General features: G+C 40.0%; 1 protein-coding gene across 4 annotated transcripts in view; it reads left to right on the top strand.

Annotated features, from left to right (window-relative positions):
• The window catches only part of ADGRB2 (adhesion G protein-coupled receptor B2), a 682656-nt gene extending 660990 nt beyond the window's left edge, over positions 1–21666 (top strand). For 2 of the 4 annotated variants that reach the window (XM_073551949.1, XM_073551946.1), the window contains 10 exons: positions 434–519; positions 3702–3797; positions 4732–4903; positions 7271–7366; positions 12436–12514; positions 13206–13843; positions 14135–14206; positions 14360–14455; positions 16371–16427; positions 20834–21666. In XM_073551949.1, the coding sequence (XP_073408050.1) occupies positions 434–519; positions 3702–3797; positions 4732–4903; positions 7271–7366; positions 12436–12514; positions 13206–13843; positions 14135–14206; positions 14360–14455; positions 16371–16427; positions 20834–20995 (1554 nt within the window). In that variant the 3' untranslated portion in view covers positions 20996–21666. The remainder of the gene's footprint in view (positions 1–433; positions 520–3701; positions 3798–4731; positions 4904–7270; positions 7367–12435; positions 12515–13205; positions 13844–14134; positions 14207–14359; positions 14456–16370; positions 16428–20833) is intronic. The other 2 variants (XM_073551947.1, XM_073551948.1) reach the window with 2 other exon arrangements.
• Positions 21667–21972: the final 306 nt, after the last annotated feature.

Genomic DNA, 21972 nt, shown 5'->3' with positions numbered 1-21972 from the left:
CGCTCTGATTGGAGTTCACATGGTCTAGAAGTGTAGCGGATCGGTGCTGCAAAATGGAGAAGACAGAGATTGGCAAGTATGTTAATGCACTACATACATTTAGAAAGGATTAGGAAATAAAAATGTAGCTAAGTTCTTCTTTTAGCGATCAGAAATATGAACTTATATTGTGTGGCATGCTGACACCTTGAAGTCCACAAATGACCGAACTTAGAAGTAAAGACCCAGGGGCGGACATAAAATTGGTGCAGCCTGTGAAGCTGCACAAGGGTCCAAGAGATAAGGGGGCCCATTCTCATCTCAAAAGCAAATGGAATTGTACATTATCATTGGACTGCAAGGGACCCCCATATTGTTCTTGCACAAGGGCCTCGTCTATCTATGTCCTCCACTGTGCTCTGTTCTTTATAGATATTCACATTCTGTCTCATAGGTGAATATGCTGATTGGCATAATTGTCTTCAATAAACTAATGTCACGGGACGGTATATCAGACAAGTCCAAAAAGCAGAGAGCCGGGTGAGTGAACGTCTCTGTTTTCCAATAAATCATCACAACCTGCATTTTGATCCTGCTCTGTATGTTCGGGCATATTCCTCCATGTGTTACGTTTCTGGGTCTATTTTGCAACGTGTGAGTTGAGTAAGAGTAATTTTGTATCCTTCTAATGTTAGAGTCTGTCTATGATGTTGGTGTGTATCTGCACTGTTTGTTAAAGGGCATAAGTTACAGTTATGGGGAACTTTCATCTATGGGCATGATGTCAGTAGTGAAAGCAGTATTTGCTACATGTGCACAATGAAAATCCTCCAAACTGCATATTTGGGGCTTCACTTTTCTCGTGCCAAAACAGTTTTTCTAATCCATACACAGATTGATGTACAGGGAGTATTATCTAATCATTTTTCTTGCTGAATTGAATTGCTGAATAAACTACAGAAATCTGAAAAATGTCTCATAATAGTATAACACTTAAAATAAGTGCACCCACTCCATTGTCTAGCTGTAATAGTTCTGCTTGTTTATGTCGCATGTACCAGCGCCCCCCCAGAATACCAGCATCACCCGTTAGTCCTCTCTACTACTGCACTATACCGCCTGTCATTCAGATAATTGAGAGCTGCTTACCGGGAGCTGGTAGTGACAACTTTAAAGGGTATTTTCTAGATGCCCATGGCTGTAAGATTACCATTGTAGTGACAGATTACCTAGCAAGCAAATGTACTGATATTTTAGTACTTTCCTTAGATTTTTTTTACGTTAGAGTATTTTTTTCTTAATTTAACGGAGTTTCAGAATCTGGCACTATTCAGTGTTTGCTACTCACCATAAGTGTAATGAGACTACAGCTGACGGCATAACGCTTTATAAATCGGCTTTAATGCGTGTTAATATATCTATTTTGTAAGCTATAAAATTAGTAATAAAAGGTATGGCTTCTTTTATATCAGGTCCCTTAAAACACTCTTAATTACTCTAATTCTTATCACCTTCCAACTCCTTCCAATCAATGGTGATAAAGTTATCTCTGCGAGAACCTTGGATGGTGATGGAGTTGCTAATTGGATCACTGGCTATTTCAATCCATTATGATGTAGGAAATTTTTGCCACTTGGCGGGAGTGTTCAAGGCATAGCTACCCCCTACTTTATCATAATAACTTTATCATAGTATCATGCAGTGTACATCCACCACTGAAGGCCAACCATGACAGCGCATAGAACTGCCTTACTAACATTTTTAGCATCCATACAGAGGCATGGCATCTTCGGCGGCATAGCGCGGTTGACCACGCATGAGTTTTCCACCCAACTGCCCGTAAATACCAAAAGGAATTAAGTATGCGTGCCCAGTCTTTGTCCTGTTTTTCATCAAGAACATGATAAAATCTAGTCATTTATAAATACTCTGGGCAAGGACATTCATTAACTAATAATGTCTAAAGACATACATCAAAGTGGCACATATACAGTTGTAGGTTTGGATTGGCATGCCATTTGTTGGGACAGTTTAGCAATGCATTCCCTGGTTATATAACATATAATATTTTATTGATAATGCATAGCCCATATCCCTGCTTATCTATTAATTCACACAATCAGGCTTCAGCTAAACTTCTGTAGCCATGCTATGAGCATGCAGATTGCTGAATCCTGTCATTGTGCAATGTTGAAGCATTATAATATAGCATTATATGACATGGGCGCAGTCAGACGGCTGTATAACACGGGCGATGATCACATTGCATTGCTCGGAATGGCTGGTGGCTTGACCCGAGCATGGCACCATGTATTTCGATGTAGCTGTCATGTTCCAGCCAGTCTGAGCACTGCAATGCGATCGTCGTCAGTGTTATACGGCCGACTGACTACGCCCTAAATGTGATTTACAGTTTGCTGTCACAAACTGACTAGTATCTTTTTCTGCTTCTCTCAGTAACTGAATGAGTAGCATCATATAATTGAGACCTGGTAAAGGAACTGATTCAATTTCAAAGATACCAAAAGAGTCCTTGGGCTCCTCTAGTGATTAGGGGACCCTCGGGACCTTTTTTGGTATATTTTTTGCTTCTCTCAATATTCTATTGAAGGAAATGGATGAGAAGCTACTATTCAACTGGTTGTAGTCACTTGACCGCGCGCTGGAGGAGGCAACAGAGCAGAATCCTGACAGTGTATGTATTGCACACTGTCTGGACTCAACAGTCACAAAGATTGACTGCAGAAATTTAGCTGAAGCCTGAAAAAGCCTGGTAAGATGTGCGGAGATGCTTAAGGATGTGTAGTGGGCATGTTCCTGAGGTGTGAATAGATTACACTGCTGCGGAAAGAAACGTGCAGATTCACACTTGCAGAAAAGTTGATATTGTAATGGTTATATGTACGTCCTGTGTTTGTGTGTGTAACTGTGTATTGCTGTGTGTATATGCAATGTACCATTCCCCCTGCAGTGAAATGCTAGTCATGGATCCCAGATCCCAGGTCTTTTATGCACTTACAATTGATACAAAAAGCATAATTCAATTGCGTACTAGAAAGTATAGCAGTTTCTCTCCAGATATTGTTGGATGACATGACTGGTTATTTGGGGGGTACAGTATCTGGAGAGAGACACAGATGGGAAAAGCCAAAAATACAAATTTCGGGGTAAAGGTGATGGAGGTTCCCCTTCCTTGTATCCATCTCATGCTAACCAGGTTCTGCCTTCCTGCCAGTTCAGAGCTGATCTAACACACTTCCTTTTATTTCTCTCTCCCATCTTCGCTCTATTATCTCTTTCTTGTGTGCCCTTTACTCCGCCCCGTGGCTTTTCCCTTCTGTCTCTGTATTCCTCATATCTGCACCTTCCTGTCTTTCCCTACCAACCCGACCTCCTTCATCCCCCCATGTATTATAATTCTGTATGATGGATTTTATATTGATGTGTAAATGTGTCTTCTTTTATGCATGCATAAAATTACATTTTGGTTTTGCATGAAAACACAAACAATATGTGTTATGTGCCTTTGTGTTTTTGTGTCACCTTTTTAATTTTACTATATAAAAAAAATCTATTTATCTGCATTTGTGTTTTTGGACCCAACATTCTGCAATTCTTTACCTTGCTATAAAATATTTCTATTTTTCCCTCTGGTTCTTTTGTTTCTCACTAAATCTTCACTATTCTGCATGGTCTTGGCTTGTTGTGATGTGGTGGTGCAGAATTGAGATATCCTGCAGGAACCTGCCGCTGATATGTTCCACATGTGGAGTGTTGCCCAGCGCAAATCTATCCGCAGCTACTGCCAACAATGCTGTGTTAGTTTTTTCTCCTCTCCTTCTGCTTTCCTTCAGCAACACAGAAGCATTACACATAATACACACATATAAAAGCATATAAACATAAACGTTAATACGTTTCTATAGATGTGCACCGTCATGCAATGTCATCTGTGGCAGTGTAGTGTTAAAACATATAGAAACCAAGGTCTTCTGCCGCATTCAGGTCAAGAGATGAAGGCTTCTTTTTATTATTCTCCTTTGAGAATGGAATATTTCCCATCGTATTGGTATGGGACTCACTGTATGTCATTTGTCACCTGCACAGCGTGATGTCTTTCCTGTACTGAAGTCCTGAATTAATGTGCCTGTCCCTAGTCTCTTGTTCTCCCACACGTACCCGCTTATCTGTAGAAATAAAGGCCCTCTCCACCCTTTTATCTACATGTCACCCATGGTGACAACTACAGTAACTCTTCTCGCACCTCTCCGCACTACCTTGAGACAATAAGACATCCCATACAGCCATAGAAGCCTTCACAAGAGAATTGTGAGGAGTGCATCTGCACACACCTAACCTGGGATTCTTGATCTTTTATCTCTCCTTACCCACACCACTTGCATTTCCCATCATCCTACTGCACATTTTATTGTGTTGCTTGCTCTTCATGGCTTTCCATTTTCTTTAACCCTGTCTCTTCCTTCTAAATTCTCTTACTTTGCATTTTTCATGACCTACATACTTTTTGCTTCTTGCATTATGTTGCACATTTCCTTTTTTATATTGCTTTTGGTTCTGGTTTATAACACACTTTTATTTCCAATTATTCCACTTATGTTGTTATTATCCTTTTTCAATCATTCATGTCTTTCCTCATACCTTTCTTTTCACCACTATCTTATTTCTATATCTCTCTTCCCTCTTCTTTCTTTACCCCTTCTTTTGCACCGTGTCTCCACTCCCTTAACACAGGGCATCTCTCTGGAGCTCCTGCGTGGTCCTTCCTCTGCTTGCCCTCACCTGGATGTCTGCAGTATTAGCTATGACTGACCGTCGATCCATCCTCTTCCAAGTCCTGTTTGCAGTATTCAATTCTGTTCAAGGTTGTGTGATCATTACTGTACACTGCTTCCTGCGCCGGGAGGTGAGAACTTTCGATTAATACTCTTTACTTTCTACTTTCCCACAATCCCTTGAAAACAAATCACACTGTCGCTTCTGATAATTAGCACTTTATAGAACATCGGAGTAATGTGCTAGTTTATAATGAAGTACTGTCGCTAAACTGATCTAAGATATTAGCAAAAGATAAATACTAGTGCTATATTATACATTTTGTAGTGTTTGTGCATTCCACTTTTGGTGCTAATTTAATATATTTTTATAATTACCTAACATAGACATAGCCACTGCATTCACTCTGTAACATAAAAAGGTGATGTATTTTTGTGGTTTTCTTGTTCCACTTCACAATTGGTGTTGAAACTATGCCCAGGGCTCTTTCTTATAATGGGCACAGCAACATTACCGAATAATGGAGTAAGTTAGCGCCCTCTTGTCTTTGGCGTAGGAGCCTTCTATTTCGCAAGTTGGTTTATGTGAGTCAATGCAGATCTTTCTGAGTGCCTAACAGTTTTATTCTGGGAGGCAAGGGATCTGTTTCTTTCCGTGAAGAGTATCATCTGGAATAATAAGTCTTTTAAGCCAGGGAATGAAAATCTTCTATCCACCAGGAGAAAGAATGCTGTCTATCTAGGCCCATCTACTGGAGGTGCCTTCTCTATAGGTTAAATAGTTCCCATCACAAATCTTGGGCTGTCACTTTTATTGAAGAATAGAATGGGCAACCTCAGACTGGTGAGTCCCAAGTGTCCCTAATGTCCACCTAAAAGACCCAACTTTTGCTAGAAATTTCAGAGTTTAGGATCCAGTCATGCAGAGCAGGATCCCAAAATGCTCCATAGTCCTCCTCTCTGAGAAAAAGTGAAATCTTCGGAGATTCAATCTTAGTATTAACCCAGTACTGCTGCGTTGTTAATTATTGTTAGAGAGTTTTTTTTATCTTCAATTTGGTGTGCCACATCCTCCTTTTCGCTCCTATGCAATGCAGTACTTTCCAGCCTTTGTGTGCACCCACCTGCTCTGCTGATTTGGCTCAATCCTATGTGGTTTCATTCTGGATCCCGTGGAAGCTCCTACACTCTTCTTTCCTGTACTCACTATTATATCAAATATAAAGCCCCAATTTGGTGACAGGTACTCTTTAACACCAATCCTTTAATGAGCCTTGTAACATGGCTAAGTATATAGACCCAAAAGACAGCTAATTCAGGTTTTTTGCTCTTCGTGAGCCCAGAGCAGGGCATGCTTGGCTAGGATGAGAGGCCTTGATGTGAGTCAGGGGGAAATACTATTTCTCCTTATGGAGGCCAACAGCTGGTGTAGGGATTCTTATATGCTAGTCAATTTTCCTTGCAAAAAATTAGAATGCAAATTATCTCTCCTCCAGGAGAAAGAACGCTGTCTCTCCAGTGCCACCTGTTGGAGGTTTTAGCTGTCTTTCTCCTGGAGGAGAACTAATTTGCTTCACTTTTCTTAAACTGGTTCAAATGAAGATAGTTTAATAGCAATTATTTGTCATAAATATTTATATAATGTACTGTGGCTCTACAGTGGCTTAGAAGGAGCATACAGTAAACAGTAATATCTACATGCTACACTAATATTCCTGCATACTTAAAATAGAAACTAGACCAACAATGAACCAGACTGTTCATGATGGAATATACTCTGAACAGACTGTGGATTGTACTGTAGACATCCAGAGAGGACATTCTGTCTATTTCCAAAATAAGTTGGTTCTTGACTAGCTATACAGCCTCCATAAAACAGTTCACAAAGTGCCATCATTCCTGGAATGCGTCAATAGCGTGAACACCAAGAAATAGTCCATGAGCTGCTAAATGGTACAATAGTCTGCTTCTGGGTTTTTGAGTTCATGTTCTCAATCATCTAACAGGCCATAAGCAAAAGACACTTTGGGCACTACCAGCTCTTACACAGATTGTTGGTGTGCATGACCTGAGAGGCAGACTCTCTAGAAAAACCTTCCACGAGAACTCCTTGTAACTGTTACTTAGCCTGCTAGAAGTCAGCTTCTACAGTGGTGGCATTGAGCCCTACAATAGACTCCTCCGAGTTCCTTGTTCAAATGAGATTGTGGATTGTCTTGAGCTTGCACAACTCAGGCAGGAGTTTCTCCTTGTTAGTGATGGAGCTTCTCCTGTTTTGCCAGCTATGCTCCTGGCCGTACTACTTCAAAATGCACATGATGTATAAATATAATGAAATATAATGAAACAGACAAAATTATACTATTACCTGCATTGTGGGAATATGTGTATCAACTACAGTTAGCATCCCTGCAGTTTTAGTTTCTGTGGATTAATATGGAGGTAGTGAAATTTAGCAAATTTCTTTCTCACTGTAGTTTCTCTACATATGTCCACAGGTTCAAGAAGTGGTCAAATGCCAAATGGGTGGGTGTCGCAGTGATGAAAATGAAGATTCTCCAAACTCCTGCAAGAATGGTCAACTCCAGATCATGGTAAATCATCTATCAGGATACTACAGTAGAAAAAGAGTATTGAAAGTAAAGGGAAAAAAATATATATAACTTTAATGTTAAACAAGTTTTCAAAAAGTGTTTTCTCTTATTCATGAGGATAGGCTGATTTTAGTCATAAATTTTAATGAGAAAGCACTGATCAAGAATGATTCAGAAACATTAGACTGGGAAAATCCTTTTTAAAAAAAATATCACTGACTGAGGTGGACTAAATATTCTATAAAATCTAACTTATTAAATTGATTAAAATTCTAATGACTTTCCACCGTGCTTTATACAGTCTATCAACCACGGAATATAAAAAATGAGAAGAAAAATGAACTTTTTTGAATTTACCAAATGGCTGCAATGAAAGAAAGAGTGAAAAATTTAAAGGGGTCTGAATATTTTCTGTTCCCACTGTAAGTGCTCAGCGTAGAGCGCCAGATAAATGTGATCCCAAACGTTGTGTAAAATGTTCCCAATAAAAGCTTCAACTCAGTCCACAAAAAAAGCAAGTCCCCACTCAGGTCTGTCATCTGTTAACAGAAATATTGATGGCCTCCACGTTACTGGTAGCACAAAGGCTCTAAAAAAGCGAAATGGCTCCTCAATCCCCAAAAGAAATTCAGCAAATTCTCCGCTCCCAAATACAAATTCCCCCTCCCTTCTGATGAGCCCCAGTGTGCCTATACAACATATAGCGCCCAGTAAAAAAGGAGAGAAGCCAGCGCTGCTTGTGGTCAGCACGCAATACATAAAGTGGATATGCACATATTAATTTCTAATTGTATTTCAAAATGAGACATTTAGCAAAAAATTGATCAATCATTTGAGCTACCCCGCCATGTCAAGGCAATCTCATATGGGGCAGTCCTACTCTACGTTTTTTATATTCGCTGTGCCATTACTGCCTCCTAAATGTATTAAAAGTAAGACCATATTAAATGCACACTGTACCTGAAGCATTTCTGAATCACTCCCATGGAGTCAGAAAAGGAGAGCGCAGATAAAGGCCAACCAGTCAGGAGAGTGTGGAGGTTAAACCTGAAATGTCTGTCTGGACCTGGTTGGCCTTTATCTGCGCTCAAGCGATTGATCAATTTTTTGCTAACTGTCTCATTTTGAAATACAGTTAGAAATTAATTTGTGCATATGCACTTTATGTATTGCATTCTGACCACAAGCAGCGCTGGCTTCTCTACTTTTTTACTTGTTGGTTTGTGGTTGACCACCACGCTTGCCGTGCGCGCTGGGTTATGTTCGCCATTTTTTCTGTATTCATTATGATTGGTCTAGGCTGCTGTACACACACAGCAGCCCAGCCCTGCCTCTGGGCTCTATTTAATTGTGCACCTGTGTCTGGGCCTGTATCATACTTCATCTGTGATTGCTGGTCAGGAGAGTGTGGAGGTTAAACCTGAAATGTCTGTCAGGACCAGGTTGGCCTTTATCTGCGCTCACCTTTCTGGCTTCATGGAAGTGATTCAGAAACGCTTAAGGTATAGTGTGCATTTAATACATTTAGGAGGCCGCAATGGCACAGCGAATATAAAAAACGTAGAGTAGGACTGCCCCATATGAGATTGCCTTGGCGTGGCGGGGTAGCTCAAACTATTGATCAATTTTTTGCTAATTGTCTCATTTTGAAATACAGTTAGAAATTAATATGTGCATATGGCACTTTATGTATTGCGTTCTGGCCACAAGCAGCGCTGGCTTCTCCCCTTTTTAATATATAGCGCCCACATGTTTGTAATTTCGGTAGTGATGAGAGCCCGCCTAATTTACAGATGGTTGTCTCCGGAAGCATGAGCTGGGCATAATGTACTGGTGATTGCAACATACTGGTCACTACAGTGTACTGGTCACTACAACGGCAGTTTGCAATTTTCACTCAGCAACATCCACTGCTGTTTCTGGAAAACACACATGGGAGTCAAAATTGTCACTACATCTGTAGATAAATTCAGAAAGGGTTTTAATGGAGTCACTTGAGGGGGGATTCTGCTTTTCTAGCACTTAGGGGCTCTTTATATAGAATCCGCAAACTAGTCTAGGAAAATCAGCGCTCCAGGAGATAAATAGCGCTCCGTCCTTCCCGAGTCACTCTGTAAAACTAGTAATTTACAGCCACATATAGTGTATTTCTACACTCAGCAAAAATTGTGGAACAAATTCTGGTGCCATTTTTCCCCATTTCCCAGTATGAAAATGTAAAACTTGAAGCTAACACACAATCTTGGTGGTAATACTGTAAATTATTTTTTCTTCACTGCCCAATAGTATAAAAGTTTGTGACACACCTGTGGTGTCAATATAATCACTGCAGAATTAATTGAGAGGTTAAATTGGTAAACTGGAGTCACTTATGGGGGGTTCTGCTGTTCTGGCACCTCAGCGGCTCTACCAATGTAACATGGCACCCTCAAACAAGTGCAGCAAAATCTGCACTGTAATATTGCGCTACTTCCATTCTGAGCTTTGCACTGTGCCTCAAAAGTAGTTTTCAACCACATATGGCATATCGGTGAACTCAGGAGAAATTGCACAACAAACTTTGGGGTCCATTTTCTCCTTTTACCCTTGTGAAAATACAAAATTTGTAGTTAAAAAAGATTTTTGTGGGAAAAATGTGATGTTTTTTAATTTAACGGCTTACCGTTATAAACTTCTGTGACGCACCTGAGGATTCAAGGTGCTCAATACACATCTAGATAAGTTCACAAAGAAGTCTAGTTTCCAAAATGATTTGTGGGGGGTTTCCACTATTTAGGCACATCAGGGGTTCTTCAAATGCGACATGGCGTCTGCTAATTATTCCATCAAATTTTGCATTCAAACAATAGTATTCCCCCACATGTGGGGTATCGGTGTACGCAGGAGAAATTGAACAACAAATTGTATGAAGCAATTTCTCCTGTTACCCTTATGAAAATGCAAAATATGGAGCTAAAAAGATTTATTTGTGAAAAATGTGATTTTCTTATTTCCACGGCTCTACGTTATAACCGTCTGTGAAATATCTGTGGGTTCAAGGTGCTTAATACACATATAGATAAGTTCCATAAGGGGTCTAGTTTCCAAAATGGTGTCACTAGTGGGGGGTTTCCACTGTTTAGGCACATCAGGGGCTCTCCAAATGGGACATGGCAACCGCCAATTATTACAGCATATTTTACATTAAAAAAGTCAAATGGTGCTCCTTCCCTTCCAAGCCCTGCCGTGTACCCAAACAGATGTTTTCCTCCACATATTGGGTATTGGCGTACTCTGGAGAAATTGCACAACAAATTGTATGGAGCAATTTATCTTGTTACCCTTATGAAATTGCAAAATTTGGAGCTAAACAAGATTTGTCTGTGAAAAGTGTGATTTTTTTTATTTTCACGGCTTAACGCTATAAACTTTTGTGAAGCACTTGTGGGTGCAAGGTTCTCAATACACATGTAGATAAGTTCCATAATGGGTCTAGTTTCCAAAATGGTGTCACTTGTGGGGGGTTTCCACTGTTTAGGCACATCAGGGGCTCTCCAACACGACAATGCAACCGGTAATTATTCCAGCATAATTTACATTAAAAAAGTCAAATGGCGCTCCTTCCCTTCCAGGTCCTGCCGTGTACCCAAATAGTTGTTTTCCTCCACAGGAGAAATTGCTCAACAAATTGTATGGAGCAATTTCTCTTGTTACCCTTAGGAAAATGCAATAATTGGAGCTAGAATAGATTTTTCTGTGAAAAATGTGATTTTTTTTATTTTCACGGCTTAACGTTTTAATTGTCTGTGAAGCACCTGGGGGTTCAAGGTACTCAATACACATCTAGATAGGTTCCTCAAGGAGTCAAGTTTCAAAAATGGTGTCACTTGTGGGGGGTTTCCACTGTTTTGGCACATCAGGGGCTCTCCAAACGTGAGATGGCGTCCGCTAATTATTCCAGCAAATTTTACATTCAAAAAGTGAAATGGCGCTTCTTTCCTTCTGAGCACTGCCCTGTGCCCAAACATTAGATTTTTTCCACATATGGGGTAACGGCATGCTCAGGAGAAATTGCACAACAAAATGTATGGTCCATTTCTTCCTGTTACCCTTGCAAAAGTAAAAAAAAAAATTAGGTCTAAAGGAAAATTTTTGTGAAAGAAAAGTAAATGTTTATTTTTTCCTTCCACATTTCAAAAATTCCTGTGAAACACCTGAAGGGTTAATAAACTTCTTGAATGTGGTTTTGAGTACCTTGAAGGGTGCAGTTTTTAAAATGGTGTCATTTTTGGGTATTGTCTGTCATATAGGCTCTTCAAAGTCACTTCAAATGTGAGGTGGTCCCTAAAAAAGTGGTTTTGCAAATTTTGTTGTAAAAATGAGAAATCGCTGGTCAACTTTTAACCCTTGTAACTTCCTAACAAAAAAATATGTTTCCAATATTGTGCTGATGTAAAGTAGACATGTGGGAAATGTTATTTATTAACTACCGTATTTTGTGAGATATGACTCTCTGATTTAAATTGCGATATCGCCGGGATCCGTTAAAACGTTCCAGAGTTATTACCTCGTAAAGTGACAGTGGTCAGAATTGTAAAAATTGGTCTGGTCAGGAAGGTGAAAACAGGCTTTGTGGTGAAGGGGTTAAGCGTTGGCCACACTTTATCTCTTATAGGTTCTTCTCTTGCAATTTTCAGTACAGCTTTCTTCATAGATTGCACAGTTCTCCTATCCACACAATGGCTGCTGATGGGGGAGCATGTGACCAGACCTGTCCGTTATCCTCCAATTTAACAACACCTTCCCATATTGTGTTTTTCAATTAATGAAGGGTGATGGACATGTTTGGTCACATTCTCTTTCATGAACAGCCATTTTGTCGACAGGAGAGCAGTGCAGTTTGTGTGGAAGGTTGTGCTATCAAGTTGCAGGGGGAGAACCTTTAATACTTACTGTATAGACTAGTATGTACAGTATCTCTTGAATAAATTAGTTACGTGGTACAAACAGTTATTCATAGTGTTAAAGTGATGTATTGTTGCCCGTTCTTCCTGACTTAATGTCCTAATGTTTTATTCCTACTTATATAGACGGATTTTGAAAAGGATGTGGACCTAGCTTGTCAGTCCGATGAGAAAGGATCGTGGTACACAGCACATGGAGAAACTGGTAAGCACCAAATGTGTCTGCTATCTGTCCACATTAGTACCACGTGACAGTGTATGAAATGGTGACAATGTCAAATTCCTTTTAGCTAAAAGACTAAACTTAGGAATCTGTTTGGTCTGTTATGAGCTTTTAATTCACATTTCTTCTTGTATATTCCACTCTCTGTTTAACCCAATGAAGTTCAATGAACATCTATTAAAATTAATTGGATCTGACAAATGTTTGGCAAATGTTATCTGTCGTAGAGATTTTTGGCAGTGATTCAAGGATAAAGCTGAAAAAAAAGTGGCAGAATAAACGCTTAGGAACTGTCCAAACTTTATTGATCAAACTATACTCAGCAGTTCTTTCACTATAGAAAACCACAGCTGAAAAGTGATCAGTAGAAAACTGTCAAATGCTCAGATTCATTTTCCACCACAGAACATCTGGTGGTTTCACCAGGTAACCCTTTTGCAGTGATCATCTGCCTTCTTTAATTAAAAATGTAAATCATTGGACCAAATATTGTACTCTTCACATAAATTTATGTGATAATTCACAACATTCAAGAATATACTGTATTTCAATGGATATTCTTCAATAGTGATCGACTTAACAATAAACCATTGGGCAATACTTGTAGATGACATCTCAAGATGATTCTTTAGATTTGTTATCAGTCACTGATGTTTTTATCCATTTGTTTCAGTTCTCTTCAAAGAACTAAATACATGCCACCCTTCTAGTGTGACTGGAGCTCTATCCAGAATATCTTTAGATGACGAGGATGACTTAAAGCTGCACAAAGGTGTTGATGGGCTCAGCTTCTCCCACCTTCCTGGGAACCACTCCTCCCCTGGAGGCATTCTTCTGCAGGTGCCCAAAATCACCCACAATCAAGTGAATGAGCTTAATGAACCACTTCCAAAAAAAGAGATTAATTTGGAACGTGGTCCACTTTATTTGTGTCCAGAGGGAAATTTGTGGCCTTTAGACTTTGGGGATGCTCCTCAGGAGCCATCACTGGAAAGTGAATATATGGTTCTCCCCAGACGGACTTTGAGTCTCAAACCTTTTAATCGGGACCAAGGAAAACTCAACATGAAGCTTTCCGAATTTGGAAAAGGGCGTCAGCAAAGTGACACGGATAGTTACCCTAACTTCCTATCAGTGGACCACATAAATGTCAATCTCACCCCGCCCTATGTTCCAGCACAGCATCAATATGGATTACCATTTAAACAACCACCCTCTGTCCGGCAGATCCTGGCATCAGAGATGAATGAGCGGAGTCGTACAATGCCCCGCACGGTGCCTGGTGCATCTCTGAGTGCTGGATCTCTTGAGGTGAGAGGTAGAAGAAATCTTAAAGGTTTTGTCTGCTTTTCTTGCGTGCCTTGTTTATGTCAATTCTGTCTCGAAAAGATCCCTTTTCCCACCATTGCCCTTTTTCCCATATCACGTTTCATTGTCATTCCCCTATTGTTTTTTGTTAAAAACCTTTTCCCTTTTACTGTTGTTCCAATTAAGGTCCTTCCATGTTGCACTTCTCTGTCTCAGTGTTTGTGTGGACACCTTTCTCCTTTCTCTCAATCCATCTTCCTCCCTTCCTCCCTTTTTCTTTTCCTCCTCACATAGAAACCACACCAACCTGTCCCTGTGTTTCTCCCTCAGCGGAAGAGATTGAGATACTCAGATTTGGACTTTGAGGTGAGAACCTTTCCCTGCACTCAATCCCATGTCTGTATGGTAGCACTGGGATCTGCACTGCATGATAATTTTCATTAAATATACACCATCATGATAACGAGAGCTGGTAGGTTTGGGTGGCAATGTGTTAATGCTATAGTTGACTTTTTGCAGAAAGTGATGCACACAAGAAAGAGACACTCAGAGCTTTATCATGAACTGAACCGCAAGTTCCACACACTGGAAAGGTACCGGGATGCCAGTGCAAAGGTGCGCTAACAATCTGTCTGTTCTACGTAACTTGAACAATATTATTGAGCTTTTCATTTCATTTTGACTTCAGTGAAACGTGAGTTTAAATAGGTAGCACCATCTCAGTTATGACATTTCCCAGAGACCTATTGTTCAGATCCCCACCGATAACTTTATGAATGGTGGGGGTCTGAACTCTGGACCCCACCAGTCCTGAGAACGAAGGAGCTGCAGTGACGATTTTCCTGAATAGTGAATAGCCATGCTGTATTTCCCTGCACAGCTGGTTGCCTAAAGGGCCACTGAGCAGAGACAAAGAGTGAAGGTGACACAGCACTACACCCGCTTTGCAACGTGTTTACCATCAGAATCGAAGAGCCCTAACCCCAACAATTAAAGTGTGCTACCAATATGGAATCACTTTATAGGATAGTAATACTCTTTAAAGTACGTTGCCACTTTATCAAACACATTTATCAAAGGTAGAAAATTGATATTGTGTAAGGGAAAAGCATGCTAAAAATAGGCACTAAAACAAAAAAATTTTTGAATGCTTTTAATTTTCTACCATCATTTCTAAAAAGTTATTACACTACAGAGCAAAGTATAGCAACATTTTGGGTAATGTACGCTTTGTCAGGCTAAGAAACAAGGTGTGTGTGGCGTGTCCTTCTTGGACAAAAAAATGCAAAATATCCAATTGTACCAGTATATGAGGTGCAGGAATCACTGGGCTGTCAAGGAATCAATCCAAAGAGTGTGGAAATTCCTATTGCCCATAGGAAGGAACCCAGTTGTACAACATGCAGTGGATATGGAAGAATATCCACAATATTAATTCATTTTTTGATGAATTAGGGACTAAAGTGGCCTGCTCCATTGGAATAAGCACGCATTCTTTTCTTTGCAACATAAACTGAAGGTTAATCAAGGGACAAGATTTTGTGGAACTTCCTAATATATACAGTATATTACAAAATTGAGTACACCCCTCACATTTTTGTCAATATTTTTTCATGGGACGATACTGAAGATATGACACTTTGATACAATGTACTGTAGTCAGTGTACAGCTTGTATAACAGTGTAAATTTGGTGTTCCCTCTAAATAACTCAACACAGTCATTAATGTCTAAACCTCTGGTAACAAAAGGGAGCACTCCCATGCAGCACTTGTGTCTCCACCTGGCAATCCCCATTATTATTTCTACATCAATGCTCCCAAGTCTGCCCGATACACCTGACCTTCAGTTCCTTTATTCCACTACGCCGTCTCAGGGTCCCCACTATCACATGGCTGTCTCCTTCAGATCTCTGGCCCTGTGCTCCAGAGGATGAACTCCTCAGTCTACTACTTCTTCCTCACACAGGGCACCATGGCCTCCCTTCTGCCGCTATCTCCAGATCTTTCTACCACTTCTTAAATCCAGTTGCTGGCTTGCTCCATTTTGTATCTGGATCTCCTCCTTATCACACAAACCTGTATGACAGTCTGGAACTTTCACTCTCTTTTTTTCTTCTCTGACACACTGCACAGTTGTGATAAAATCATTTTTCTCTGCTGCAGCTATAGCAGTGCTCCAAATGCTAAGCCGTATATAACACCACCCACACCACTGATTGATAGCTTTCTGTGTACTTTTTCTTAACCCCTTCCTTCTCCTTTGTTCCTTATGCTTTAGGGTCGGTAGAGACCTTAAAACATAATAATCATCTTTTCCATGCATTTTCGATTCAGACTGATTTTATTCGGACCAAATCAAATGTATCAACTGAATGGAGTAAGCCTGCCTGAGCTGAATTTCTGGAGATTAGCTCATCTCTAGTACTGTTGCATAGGTGATGCTAGTATTGTAGATGTCAGAGTGCTCGACCCAGTATCTTTTCTTTCTCTTATCCCTGACTTTGTTCCTACCCTTCTTGTATGATGCAGAGAGATAAACGTTGGAGTATATCCTCAGGAGGAGCAGTGGAAAGAACCTCAGCTAGCGTGAGTAATATTGTAATAGCGGTACTTTTACTGGTAATTGTAATATTGCAAATGTGAGAATTAATATTGGCCAAAAATTAAAGACAAATATGCGATATGCCCATTACATCCTAATTGCTAAGCATATTTCTAGTTTTAAAGGGAATTTGTCAGCAAATTTTTGTTATGTACTCCTCTGAGAACACCATGAGTTAGGTGTCGATACACTGATCTCAGTGATGTGTCATACTATCAGTGTTTTAGCAGCAGGAAATTATCACTGCTGGACTAGCTGCCCATGTACCTTCTAGTCCAACCATTCCTTCTTTACTGATTATCAGCTTGCTGTCACTATGTAATGTACATAGAAAGCTGCTAATCAGTATCGTGGGCGGAGTTAGCTTTATAAGCTCTGCTACATCTAAAGCAGAGAAAACTCTGATTGTATCACAACTGCTGCACCCAGTAAAGTACCGTAAGTGATACATCACTGAAATTAGTGTTTTTCCCTTCATTATGCTGCTCACAGATCAGGTAGCAAAAACCTGCTGACAGATTCCCTTTAAGGGCTTGTAGAGATCTTTAGTTTACCTATATGTAGAGAATACAACGGCTGGTGACACAATATGGTAGATGATCAATGTTTCTTCTACAATACAGGGAGACGCTTAATTACTAGAAGTTGTCATTGCGGTTGATTGATTTGAAAGTCAACTTGATACCTATTCTAGTGTTAATCTGCAAGTTGTTGGAACAGCAAAATTCAGTCCTACGGGAAATGTAGATCAATCATTCGTATTATACCAGCCAAACAGGCTCTAATGTGGGATATAGTAACTCCTTGAGAAAAAGGCAGCCTTCAACACATTTTGTGTGTGCAAAACCTGAAGAATTACGGCGTTGTGCTCCAGCTGGTGGTTTAGTATAATTTCTGTCTCATGAAGATAATAAAATATTAATGCAAATCAGAGATTACTTTAATTACAAAAAAGAGCAATTATAGAAGACCCACTATGAAATGATCTACTGCCCTCATATTCCACAAGGTATTTTGTATCTGAAATTTGCCTGCATGAAGTTTTAATGAGGAGGTTACATATTACATATTCAAAAAATAATATCAGTAGAATGTGAATAGGTATGTGTCCTATATTAAAACACAAATCAATTAGAGGTTTTCTGTAGTTCTTTAGATCTGTAAAAATTATCAGATAAACTGTTTTTAATCTTTTTATGGTTATTTAGATGTATTTTTGTACATACTTTTATGGCTTTCAATATCATTCATATGTTTTACTGAAGGTTAGATTTTCTTTTATGTTAACGTGTGGATGTTAGGTGAAAAGTTATCGGAATCCCCACTTAGGCTATGTTTACATGCAGCGTTTTTTTACTGCTATTTTTAGACAAAATAAAATCTGCTTTTTACAGTACCAGCGAAAGCTATGAGATTTCAGAATTCTCTTGCACACCCTGCTTTTTATTTCCTGGCCATATTTGAGAACTGCAGCGTTTTCTAAACGTGCAACATGTCAATTTTTTTAGCATTTTTTCCAGTGTTTTTTCACCCTTTTTGATAAATGAATCTAACATTATTAAACATGTACTGAAGACAAAGAACATGAATTAAAAAAAAATGTGTAAAAATGGTGTGAGAATGCCGTAGTAGTGTCACGGTAAAAACGCTAGGTGTGAACATAACCTTGGACTGACCTGTCTTTGTCTAAGGCTGTGTGCACACGCTGCGGATTTTGCTGCGGTTCCGCAGCGGTTTTGGCCGCTGCGGGTCCGCAGCAGTTTTTGCTGCGGTGTACAGTACCATGATTCTCTATGGGAATCAAAAACTGCAATGCAGACGGTGCAGAATTTTCCGCACGGATTATCTGCGGTTTTCAATCCACAGAAAGAATTGACATGTCAATTCTTTCTGCGGATTCCCCTGCGGTTTGCCATCTCCTCCATTGAGGAGATGAAAAACCGCAGGGCAAAACCACAGAGCAATCCGCAGGTAAAACCACAGGTATTTTGACCTGCGGTTTCACCTGCGGATTTTACAAAATCCGCGCAGATGAATCCGCACCTAATCCGCAGCGTGTGCACACAGCCTTAAGTTCCTTTTTAACCTTATTAGTCTCCTGCTTTACATATATATATTGATGCTACGTGAGAGAGCGATTGTATGGTTTTCAACATGTCTAACAGACGCACTGTCATCGTAGCGAGATACAATGTTCTTTGAATTAGCTTCATCCATTGATGTCATTGGACAATGACGCCATCATTCAGTTATTTACAGTCAAATTGACCTGTCAATTTCCTAAGGTCAAGTGCATTTATTTGGAAAGTAGTTTCATTCATTGATTTCCTTACAGTTCTATTTATCTTCAAATTCATCTATTGAGTCATCGATTCAACTTCTAGTGTCTTCATAGAAATGTATTTATTGCATTAGGTGCATCCATCTTACTCATTCACCCATAGCGTGTGTAATACATATCCAAGTACATGGGTGTGTTTAAGATGATCATCCACTGCAAATACTCTACTCTTGGAAGGTTGCATTATTGATGTGTGTTGGAATATACCTGTGAGATCAATCAGTCATTTTTATAAGTGGGACATTTTTCATTTACTTCAATTAAATTAATGAACAGTATACAGTAATTAGGACTATTGAGGACTATGACACCCGTGTTGCTCTACAGTATACAGTGGGGAAAAAAAGTATTTAGTCAGCCTCCAATTGTGCAAGTTCTACCACTTAAAAAGATGAGAAAGGCCTGTAATTGACATCATAGGTAGACCACAACTATGAGAGTAAAAATGAGAAAATAAATCCAGAAAATCTCCTTGTCTGATTAGGCAAGATATATTTTGCAAATTATGGTGGAAAATAAGTATTTGGTCATTAACAAAAGGTAATCTCAATATTTTGTTATATATCCTTTGTTGGCAATAACAGAGGTCAAACGTTTTCTGTAAGTCTTCACAAGGTTGGCACACACTGTTGGTGGTATCTTGGCCCATTCCTCCATGCTCATCTCCTCTAGAGCAGTGATGTTTTTGGCCTATCACTGGGCAACACGGTCTTTCAAATCCCTCCAAAGGTTTTATATGGGGTTGAGATCTGGAGACAGACTAGGACACTGCAGGACCTTCATATGCTTCTTACGAAGCCACTCCTTCGTTACCCTGGCGGTGTGCTTGGGATCATTAACATGCTGAAAGACCCATCCATGTTTCATCTTCAATGCCCTTGTTGATGGAAGAGGTTTGCACTCAAAATCTCACGATACATGACCCTATTTATTCTTTCATGTACACGGATCAGTCGTCCTGGTCCCTTTGCAGAGAAACAGCCCCAGAGCATGATGTTGCCACCCCCATTCTTTACAGTAGGTATGGTGTTCTTTGGATGCAACTCAGCATTCTGTCTCCTCCAAAAACGAGTTTTGTTTCTACCAAACAGTTCTACTTTGGTTTCATCAGACCATATAACATTCTCCCAATGCTCTTCTGGATAATCCAAATGCTCTCTAGCAAACTTCAGATGGGCCCGGACATGTACTGGATTAAGCAGAGTGACACGTCTGGCACTGCAGGTTCTGAGTCCCTGGCAGCATGGTGTGTTACTGATGGTAACCTTTGTTACGGTGGTCCAAGCTCTATGCAGGTCATTCACTTGGTCCCCCTTATGGCTCTGGGTTTTTTACTCACCGTTTTTGTGATCATTTTGACCCCATGGGGTGAGATCTTGTGTGAGCCCTAGATCACGGGAGATTATCAGTGGTCTTGTATGTTTTCCATTTTCTTATCATTGCTCCCACAGTTGATTTCATCACACCAAGCTGCTTGCCTATTACAGGTTCAGTCTTCCCAACCTGGTGCAGCACTACAATTTTGTTTCTGGTGTCCTTCGACAGCTCTTTGGTCTTCACCATAGTGGATTTTGGAGTGTGACTGTTTGAGGTTGTGGACAGGTGTCTTTTATACTGATAACAAGTTCAAACAGGTGCCATTACTACAGGGAATGAGTGGAGGACAGAGGAGCCTCTTAAAGAAGAAGTTACAGGTCTGTGAGAGCCAGAAATCTTGCTTGTTTTTAGGTGACCAAATAGTTATTTTCCACCATAATTTGCTAAATAAATCTTGCCAAATCAGACAAGGTGATTTTCTGGATTTGTTTTCTCATTTTGACTTTCATAGTTATGGTCGACCTATGATGTCAATTACAGGCCTCTCTCATCTTTTTAAGTGGGAGAACTTGCACAATTGGTAGCTGACTAAATACTTTGTTCCCCCACTGTATACTCACATACATAAATGTGGTATATATATACGCTTGTGTGTGTGTATGTATACAGTATACACAGTATCCGCATAATGTATAATGACATCTCTCTTAATGTGTGGCATTTATTTCTTAGGAGAAGACAAGTCCTGCTGGCCCTCATCAAAAGGTTTGGGATAGCTACAGAGTACGTTCTTCTCAAATCCATGACCGCCTAGGCTTGCGTTGTGTGGATTGGGATCAGGCTCCACGTGTATCTATGGATATGTCAGATGGGGATTATCAGACTGAAGTATAAGGCAATCTCCCCTTTTATCTATTAATTTTATTAACCTCTTGGACTCCAGTTGACTATCCTGACACATCACAGAAACAATGACAAGGTGTGTTCAGTTTCAGCCCACAGAGGATTACACTTGGCTAATGGAGTACTCACTGGAAATGTACTTGAATCTATGCCAAATGAGACAAGTAAGTCAGCAGTAATGACGTGATCAAAAGGAACAGAGATGGTCAACACATGGACTAAGCAACTCTCGGGAGATGCATCTCTCTGACTTCAGGATTGTACATCCAGGATCACTTTTACACTTTCTTGTAAGGAAGTCCCAGGCAGCAAGATGCTGTTGATTCTCTTTCTAAACACACATATGTTGTTCTGTCACACAACTTCCTCTGTCCTGCTTACTGGACATTGCTTGTCAAGTGACCACTTTCTTCCAGTTTTATTGCCTCCCCCTCTCCTCTGCCTCCCGCCATATTCAGGCAGGGATGATGGGCATTACCTTGCTTGATGGACATCTCCAAAGGTCAACCAGACTGGACTGTTCTGGCCTATTTTACTCCTTGCTCAGATTACTGAACTGAAGGGCATGGAGAAAGGGGGTCAGGTGGCACTGGGTTTTAAAAATGCCTAGAATTTGTTTAAAAAGGAGAAAAAAAAATAAAAAAAAATCTTTTGAAACGTGATATGAGGTAAGTTGTTTTTTATTCCTTGACTCATAAATTACTCCATTACACTATTTTTCTATTTTTCTCTGTCAGCAATAAAATCGCATCAGAGAGAATTGAATGGCCTAAGAGTTTGAAGGAAAAGGTGTGCAATTTATTAATGCAACAGTGCCATATATGCCTATTGTTTATAATTTGATAATGTTTTATTAAACCCTTTATGAGACATGTATGTCACACATCCGGTGACAGTGTACCAAGTGGACACAGGAGCTGAACCCACTTCACGTATGGTGGCTGTGTTATGCAGCAAACATCAACCTT

The sequence above is a fragment of the Dendrobates tinctorius genome, unplaced genomic scaffold, assembly GCF_039654945.1.
Source record: "Dendrobates tinctorius isolate UK_male_01 unplaced genomic scaffold, ASM3965494v1 ptg000183l, whole genome shotgun sequence".
NCBI lineage: Eukaryota > Metazoa > Chordata > Amphibia > Anura > Dendrobatidae > Dendrobates > Dendrobates tinctorius.
This window is presented reverse-complemented; position numbering and strand designations above follow the sequence as displayed.